Source organism: Telopea speciosissima, chromosome 10 (assembly GCF_018873765.1).
Source record: "Telopea speciosissima isolate NSW1024214 ecotype Mountain lineage chromosome 10, Tspe_v1, whole genome shotgun sequence".
NCBI lineage: Eukaryota > Viridiplantae > Streptophyta > Magnoliopsida > Proteales > Proteaceae > Telopea > Telopea speciosissima.
Genome location: NC_057925.1, coordinates 53,994,162 through 54,003,772, shown reverse-complemented (window position 1 = coordinate 54,003,772; position 9,611 = coordinate 53,994,162). Strand labels below are relative to the sequence as shown.

The following is a 9,611-nucleotide window of genomic DNA, read 5'->3' as shown; positions in this document are numbered from 1 at the left end:
AGAGTGATAGAAGTAAAATACTTGATCGAGGGAGAAGAAAAAACTGTACAAGAATCTGTACGGTTTTTTTTTCTTTTCTAAGCTTCCAAACACAGTCTAAGTCTCATACAAATAAAAAAATAAATCGAACAAAATAAAAAATAAAACCAAACCGAACCGAATCAAATCGATTAACACCTTTGGTGGGAGCTACACGTCTTTGCCAAATATCATTTGCCCGTAGAAACGAGTTCCGTGACATTGATTACCCCACTTTCAACCGTCAGATTTCATGCTTATCATCCACATCTTATAATTTCCACCGAAAAAAGAGGGAAAGCATCGGTTGCCGAAGAACGAAGAAGGAAGTAATGGCAAGATTCGTAAATTTCCCAAGGCCCACGGGTATCACCTTTTCCTTAATAAAATGTATTAAATATATCCCAAAAAATACATTCGCTTTTAGACTCTCTCTCTCTAGACTCTATCGTCTCTCCCAGTCTCCCTTTGCTCTCTTAAAAAGTGCGAGAAACGACTTCAGAACAAAGCGAGCGAAGGAGAAAGACTTTCGAAGGCGACCGAGCAATCGTGAGCAAACGTTTTTGTTCTCTCTCTCTCTCGGCCTCTCCCTCTCCCTCTGCCTCTTCGTCTCCCTTACTCTGTCTGTCTTTGAATTTCCTCTTTCGGGTTTTGATCAGTTAAAAGCTTAAAATAAACAATATTTTATGATATAAGATGAGAATTATATAGAGCAATCCCTCGAAACCATCAAAGCTCTCCGGTTTATCGGGCGATGTAGCTGTAACCCCTTCCGCAGACAACCTCGCTTTTGGGTTTCTCAAACCCTTCCTCCACTGTCCACACTCCGCACTAGCACAGTCTCTCTCTCTAAATCTCTATATATATAGAGAGACTGTAGATGTTCTTTACAAATACATACCCTTGCCGAAGAATCCAATCTTTTTCTATCTGCTTCTACACTTCATCATCACCATAGAACATCTCCGGCATGACGAACAACCCATCGGAAGGCTTAGGCGACGATTTCTTTGATCAAATCTTAGGGATTCCAACTTACACGGGCAACGAGTCTGCTTTGGCGGGAACGGCAGCAGGGGCATCATCGATGGTTCTGCAGCTGAGCTCCGGCGGAGCGTCTCGTCATGTGCCTAGTGGTGGTGGGTATCAGGGGACAACGCCAGTCTTTCCCTTGGGATTAAGCTTGGAACAGGGGAAAACTGGTTTTATGAAACCGGAGGAAGCTTCCGGAAGCGGTAAATTGTTCCGAGAAGGTGTTGATGCAAAGCTTCCTACGGGAAAGAACGTAAGTCCTCTCAAACTTTGATCGTAGTTGCAGGGAATTTTCATGCATGTGGAGAGGGTAGATTGCATTTACCGTTTCCGGCGTCGTTGTCGGAAACTGTGTAGGAAAGTGGAGGAATTTCAGAATTTATCTTTTCCAGTTGTTTGTTTATTCATGCGGTATTCCCAGAGAACAGTGACGATACTATTGCGTGAAGGATGGAGGGGCATGTTTGTGAATTTAATGTAAGCGGAGGGGGTTATTGGGTATTTAATAGGTTTTGGTTAGTTGTTTGTGCAGGACAGAGACTCTGTGCAGTTGACGACGAGTATGTTCCCGGGGTTTGGACATGTACAGACGCACTCGTTCTGGCCTGCTGCACCTCAGGTCCATCAGGTGCTTCATTCATATTTCATAATAAATCTCAAATTTCCATTTCCTTCTCAATCGGCGATTAATCGGGAAATTAATCATGCTTCATGACCGTTCTAACCTCCCGTCGGTAACTCCCGTGGAAAATGTCCTGAAACGCGTTGATAGGCAAAAATTGAAAATTTCCCACTAACCTGATAGTGATTGTGACTTTGTAGACCTGCTACTAGAAGGGTACGGTTTACTTTCTCGTCAGGTTACTATGGCCCCCCATGCTGTGAACTCATACACCTCGAGGGTCCCCTAGGGGTGCTGGGAGTTGCTTTAGCGGGAGATGTAACCAAACCTAACGGTTTAGAATGATTGTTTGGTGAACCCATTTGCACTTGATCAGTTAGATGTAAAGGGGAAGCTTAGTTGGGTTGTTTTATTCATGTAATTGTCAATTTATAATTTTGTATTTGGTAATGGCCTAGTGAAGGGGTACCTCTGATGTGGAGCAAAGACTGTAAATTTGTCTGGTCTATTGGGAAAATAGTTGTTTACTGTGATTCATGAGAGCATAGGTGTTCTGGTAGCTTGAGTATTGACACGTTTAGCTTCTATTCTGTTGTAAATCGAGGTGATGAAACTCCTTTAATTTTTTTTTCCTTGTTCAATGCAGCCTTTCCACAGTCAATCTACACAGCCTGCGGTTCCCGCTGCGCCTCATTCACATGCACCGGGCATCCGTCCTAGAGTGCGGGCCAGACGAGGGCAAGCCACTGATCCCCACAGTATTGCCGAGCGAGTAAGCTTGAATCCTATGCTTGATTATGTAATCCGTATTTATAGCATCCATCTGATTGAGGATACTAAAACTGGTGCTTAGTTTTTAAAGTGTTAGCATACGAATTTAAGTTGAGAAGGTTTGATTATTGTCTACCATAGAAAGGCACGAGCAAAGATCTGTGTCCAGCCAGCAGGTCAACCAATTCCACTGCTCGTGAAAAAAAGTATTGTGAGAGCAACCTACAGAATTTATAAATATCACGAAACTGGCATTTTATGTTTTTCCTATCCAATTGTTATAATTTGTTGAAGCTACTAGCTTTGCATCCCCCCCCCCAAAAAAAAAAAAATAAATAATAATAATAATAATAATAAGGTTAGGTTTCTAGTTATGTAAGGGTCTACAACATGAACCAATTTACCTCATTTTGTGGTGGGTAAGCTGGAGTTGGACCTTTTGTCTGTTGCCTCATGGTTATCTAGTAGATTTTGTTTACTAGTTGATAATTAAGGAACACACTTTTCATGTTTTTTGTGGTTCATTTCTTATTGTAAGGACTACTGTTGAGGAGTAGCTCTATAAAAAACCAGTTTCAGCATGACCATGATCATAAAATAATATTGTATCTAGAAATGATGTGGTTTTTAGTTGATTAATCCATGAACAAGGTCTCTCATAAAAAAAAAAAAAATCCATCTCTCTCTCTCTTTTCTCTTTCAATGATTTTTGTTTTTATTGTAATGCAAAACACTTCTTCATTCTCCTTTGGATGCAGTTGCGTAGGGAGAGGATAGCAGAAAGAATGAAGGCTTTGCAGGAACTTGTACCTAGCTCCAACAAGGTCATTATCTCCTCTTTTTTATTGCTTCCTTTGTGAACAGTTGGTTTATTCTTTTTCTTACAATAAATTGCTTTGTGCTTTACTCTTTGTTATGTATGTTAAAAATTGGTAGTTTGAAGAAGGTTAGGAAAAATCTTGCTCAAGAGAAAGTACTGAATGATTTTCTATTCTGCACCAAAGTTTACCTATATATAAGACATCCTGATTCCCTAGAACTAATGAACTACGTTTGTGGACATTTCTAGATTTTTAAATGATCCAATTGCTGAAAGTGGAAAGATGAAGATATGAAGTACGATAGCATGTAATGAAGGGACCAAATGTGCAATGCCCGGATTTTCATGATATATGTTTTGTTCTGTATGTCTAATTTTGAGCCCCCTAGTAGCCTTTTTAACGTCTGATGTGTTTCACACATTGCTAATATGGGTGTCACAAGACCATCTCTTGTATAGATGAAAGTTCCAAGGTTTCAAACAGAGGTTAGTCAGTCTTCGGCATCCACTGCTCGAACAAAAGCTTAAGACATGAATCCTTTCTTTCCAAAGTAACTGGTAGACAGTATATAATCAATAATAATTCCTTGTCTTGGCATCACGTATCTCAACTCTACTGTAATAGTTGAATTTAGTTGGACTCCAAAAGATTATCCAAACTCCATCTGTACTTATCTTCCACTCATTGGAGGTTTCGGTGACATACATGCGGCTTTGAATCCATATCATAATTGCCGAGCGGCTCTGAATTCGTATCATACTTGCCAAGCCGACTTGTGAAACCAGATATGTGTGCAACAAATTGTTTATTTTAGTCCGGTTGTAGCTGTGATTTTGTTAATGAGGAAGCGACCACCACCCCCTCCTTTTATGGGGGATGGGGGTGGAGTTTACAAGCAAATCTGTTCCTTAAAAGGACTCGAGGAATTTTCATGTGGTCATCGTAGATGACAAAATAGTTCGAGGTTTCAGTTTCGAGCCTAGTTTTGACAAGGCTCGAAACCGAAATATTTCGTGAAACACCGAAATTTCAATCGAAACCTGGAAGATTTTGGTCGCAAGTTTCTGTGGAGGGTTTCGAGGCCCAAGTGGCCAAATTAGGTACCAAAATTTCTAGGCAACCCTATTTTAGGCCCTCCAAACATAGTGGAATCCTTCAATTTAAAAAAAAAAAGAAGGAAAAAACCAAAATGGTAGTTTGACTTCGGACCCTAGTTTGGTAGTGTATGCTGTACATTGCTATATACATTCTCTAATATGGCCTATTCCACACAAAATTTGGTAATAGAACACACATAATTCAATTAAAACAACTTAAAATATGCATTAGGAATGAATAGACTTAAAATTATAACCTGTTTCTCTACTGCCCAACAACTTATATAACGCTTGTACGGGAGTGATTTGGCGAAAAAAGCATAAATATCACAGTTTTCCCAAGGTTTTCTGATGCAGGACATTTGGGGGCTGCTCCTACTAGCCCTAACTCAGGCCCAATTAGATACTCCTAGAGATACCATCTCAGGCCCAAGCCCTACCAGCCCTGCATTTAGTTTTTATTTTAGTTATTGCAGTGTAGTTAGGTTTTTTTTATCAGTGATTGCAGTGTAGTTAGTTTTATTTCAGTTTATTTTACAGGAGCAGTTTCTTTTTTTTTTGTTGCATGTATTTCAGTTTTCCTTTTTAGCGGTAGCGTGGTGGGCAGTTATAACCAACCCACAGCAAGTATGTAGACATTTATTTTCTTTAAAAGGGCAACTGCAGTCTGTTTGAGGAGAGATGAATGATGGAATAAAAGGGCGTTCCCAGTGCACGAGGCTCCCACCACTGCGGGGTCTGGGGAGGGTCATAATGTACACAGACCCTGCAGTGGCGGGAGCCTCGTGCACTGGGTATGCCCTTTCTTTTTTATTTTCCAGCTTAAATTAGTCTTGGTAGCATAGCTGTGGAATAAATGTATTTGTGAATCAGAAAACTTTTGGCATCCCATTCAATGAGATTGGTTGGTGGTGGTGGTAGTGGTAGTTGTTGATGTTTTTCTTTTCCTCTTTTGCTTAGTATTGATCTGTGAATTAGGATTAGATGTTTCAACTTCTCTGATTTGGTTTGAAAAGTCACTGCTGGTATCATAGTTGTCAAGGTGTCACCTTGGCGCCAAGGCAGTGTGTGAGGGGCAAAGGCAAACAGTCACTTTTCTGTCTAGGCAAAGCAGCTGCTTCTGCCGAAGAAGATTGAAGCTGCAGCAGTCTTGTTGCCACAGAAGAAACAGTAGGAAGAAACAATAGAAGAACTTTTTTGCTTAGTAATAATCTGTGAATTAGGATTAGATGGTTCAACTCCTCTGATTTGGTTTGAAAAGTAACTGCTGGTGTTGTGAGGGGCAAGGCAAACAGTTGCTTTTCTGTCTAGGGAACCTAACTAAAAAGAAAGTTAAATTCAGGAAACTGGGCCCAAAAATGGGAAAAGCCAGGGGAAAAGGGTTAAAATGGAGGGAAAATAGGTAAACGAAGAGCAGATTAAGGAGCAGCTGCTTATTCCAAAGAAGATTGAAGCTGCAGCAGCCTCATTGCCACAGAAGAAAAAGGAGGAGGAGTAGGAAGAAACAGAAGCAGTAGCAGCAGACGGCAAAGAAGATTGCAGGCACTACTGCTGCTGCTATAGAGGAGGAAAAAGGAGCACGAGGAGGTAGAGTAAGGGGGCATACCTGCTTAGGTGTCCTCTAATACCCTAGGACTTCATTTCTCCTTCATACAGCATCAAGAGGAAAAAGACGTAGTAGCTGCAACTTGTCCTCCCACATCCGAAGCCCTAGACGCCTAACCACACCGGGCTTACATTTTCCACATAAAATATCTTATTTATAAATAAGTCACTTTTAATATTGAACCAAGTGCAAACAGATTTTTTACTTTACACATAACCCCCTTTCCCTATTTACTACCTAATAAAATTAGTCTTTTATATTACATATAAAAGCCCTTACCTCCCGCTTTCTTTAGAACTGTCTTGTTTAATGAGGTGTCGCATAGGCTCTGTGACAACTATGGCTGGTGTAGTTCTTTGGTGGGCCTACAGCTAAAAGGCCAACAGAGAACATCTGTGTTCTGAGATTCCACTATTTTCATGAGAAATTGGTGTTTAATTGCAGCAATTATGCCTTAAACAGGCTTCATCAACATGTATTGCATGGTTCAGAATGGCTCAAGTCCCATCCTTGTATATTCAAATGTAGAATATAAGTAAGAAGATTAAGAAAATGCCATATCTTATGAGGTAATATTTTCAGACATCAAGAGAAATATGATTTGCAGGTCCCAAGTCTGTAGCAAGCTATTAAGAGGAAATCATACTTTTAATTATGATTAAAATCACTATCTGTCTATCTCCAATCCATTAACAAACTGATTCGGTTATGCAGACAGACAGAGCAGCCATGCTTGATGAGATCGTGGATTATGTGAAGTTTCTCCGGCTTCAAGTAAAGGTATACTAGTTCTACTTTTGCAGGTGAGCTTCAAGGGAAGTTTCACACTGAATAAGAAAAACAAACTCTTCTAACTACTATTGAAACTCTACACCAACTTAAACCCCCCAAATATGGGCTTATGATTAGGTCCATTGTAATGCAATCCATAAAAATGAAAACCCAACCTATAATATAACTACCCAAAACTCAATTTCAGCCCATTGGACTGACGCCAACAACTTGTGGGCCTCTAGGGCTTGCACTTAGGCCTCTATATGCAAATAATGCGATCATATTGATCCAATCAGTATAATGCAACTGCATCAGGCAAGTGCTTTTCCTACTGATAATACAGATCCTATTTTGTTCAGCCATTGTCAACTTCAGCTCCCTTTGGATTTATCTAAATCGTACACCCTTTATTTATTGTTCTGCAATCTCTGGTAAGACTTTATTGTGACCCCTGGACGCATTATCTTCTTTCTATCTGTGAAGTAGTACCCTTTCATGACATGCAACTTTTGGTCGCCTTTAAGACCTTTTAGGAAATTTATAAATGAAATGATTAAAACGGTCAATTACCTGCAAGTCTCAGCTGTTTCAATCTCAACCTGGTACCTGTTCTGAAATATGAGCTATTCATCTTTGAATCAGAAACATGGTGATGATTGATGAAAATTACTAGCTTTTGCATCCTTCCTCAGAATATAGATCTTTCCATCTTGTAATAATTGGTGCATATGTTTTCTCCCCTCCAATTGTATTTACAGGTTCTGAGCATGAGCAGACTTGGGGGAACTGGTGCAGTGGCACAGCTTGTAGCTGACATCCCACTAAACTCAGTTGAGGTAATAGAATGAGTAGGGTTCCTTAATTTTGTATTTGTAGCTTATGCATATGCACATTTGTCGATCAGTCAATGTAATATGCTCGTGTTATACCATAACCCCCTTATCAGAAAAAGCAAAAATTAAATAACAGGTGGATTTATGTAACTTTGCAAGTATACAGTTCTATTACCATGTTTTGCTTTAAATTACCATTCGAAACATCTGGGTGGGATGAGTAAATTGTTTCCCTTTGTTCCATATTTGGGTATCTAAACGTTTATTGCAGTAATTAAGTTTACCTTGACTTCCTTGTACCCAAAAAAAAAAGCTTACCTTGACCACTTCTGTAACTGTCTTTTGTACAAGTTCTGACAAAAATTTTTTTTTTTTTCTGTTGTCATGGTAACATGAATCTTGTCTATTTTGATTGAAGGAGGAAGGCAGTGAAAGTGGAAACAACCAGCGAACATGGGAGAAGTGGTCAAACGATGGCACAGAACGGCAAGTAGCTAAGCTTATGGAAGAAGATGTTGGGGCAGCAATGCAGTTCCTGCAATCCAAGGCACTCTGCATCATGCCACTATCGCTTGCCTCAGCCATCTACCACACGCATCAACCGGACAACTCGACACTAGTGAAGGCGGAGTCCAACGCCCCTTCATAGATTTAACAGCAAGGCAACACAATTGCACGTGCCCATCGATGACTCCCTACATTCTCCCAGGGCCAATCTCCCCTTAATGCTCTTATTCCAAACCCACCAATTTATAATTTCTACTGGGGATGGTTACTACCGACGAATTTCGCTAGCCACATTGCAATCAAAGTCAGAAACCATAATATCACTTTTGCCTTTCTCCCTATTTCGTCAAACAAGCTCTGATGTCAAGCTAGAAGAGAGGGGGAAAAAGTTGCAGTTTCTCCGCATGTCATGCTGGATTCAAGCCAAGTGAGATTGTCAAGGCTGTCGTGGCTATGGTTTTCTGTTTCTTTCTTTATTAGTTTATCAGTGGGAAGTAGTGGTGGGATGGACAAAAACACTTTTGCAGTGGGGACCAATTTATTATTATTTTTTTCCTGTTTTCTACCTCCTTTTTCCTCCTTGCCCCCTATATGGTGGGTGTGTAGGACCTTCTAAAAGGGATGGATCCCACATATAATGTATTCAGAGAAAGGAATCTGAAAATGGATAATTGTTAGTCACTTTGAAAAGTTATGTTGGAAGGTTTTAGTCTTGATAGAAATTGATTGTGTTTCATAATTTGTTTGGTTTGGGGGCTGAGTTGGATGTGTTTGTGCATATACATTTAAAGTTTTCTGGTCTGGTGGTCCCCATAATCAAAGGGAGACTAAGTAGACTGTAAGGGTATTTTTATCTGTTCCATTTCCTGCCCTCTCTATTTCCCAAGTTCCTCTAATAGAGGGGAGTGGATCCCACCCGGGCAGTGTGTTCGGGCAGGGGTAGGGTGATCATTTCTGCTCCCCTTTATAAGGTCTCCTGTTCATATATTAAATTTAGCTCAAACGGAGTTGGCTGTGGCAAAATAGATAATTGAAAAATCCAGGAATTTGACATAAGGTGGAAAGATTTAATGAGGAGGTGCATGACATACATTGAAGGGTATGGCAATAAACGGGGAAATGATAGACATTAGATCGGAAATTTGATGTGTTCTATCTCGATTATCTCCTAAACATTGGTGAAATTGGATCGAGAAGGTTTACGGTAAACACTCCATACGACATGTGGTAAGCTACCATACATGCTCACTCTTCGGTTATATCCACCTTGATATATTTTTGGTGCAGTGAAGTTTCGTAACATTTTGTACTACCCTAATGTACCATAACTAGGGCTTGTTTGGTTAAGTGTGGTAAGTGAAAGTGAAGGAAAATAATTAACTTCTTTCATTTTTTTTTTCCAACCAAATCTTATTGAAAAGTTTCCTTTTAATTCACTGGAAAAAAATTCTCTCCACAGGCATGTCTACAAAAATAGATGGACGAACACTTAATTTTGTTATGTGGAAGAGTGATTCAGCCGTTCTACCT

General features: G+C 39.9%; 1 protein-coding gene across 1 annotated transcript; it reads left to right on the top strand.

Annotated features, from left to right (window-relative positions):
- Positions 1–646: 646 nt before the first annotated feature.
- Positions 647–8,510, top strand: LOC122642537 (transcription factor UNE12-like). Its single transcript, XM_043836039.1, has 7 exons — positions 647–1,303; positions 1,583–1,678; positions 2,319–2,444; positions 3,202–3,267; positions 6,682–6,747; positions 7,500–7,577; positions 7,993–8,510. The coding sequence occupies exons 1-7, from the start codon at positions 989–991 to the stop codon at positions 8,221–8,223; spliced, it is 978 nt and encodes a 325-aa protein (XP_043691974.1). The 5' UTR covers positions 647–988; the 3' UTR covers positions 8,224–8,510.
- The last annotated feature ends 1,101 nt before the right edge of the window (positions 8,511–9,611 follow it).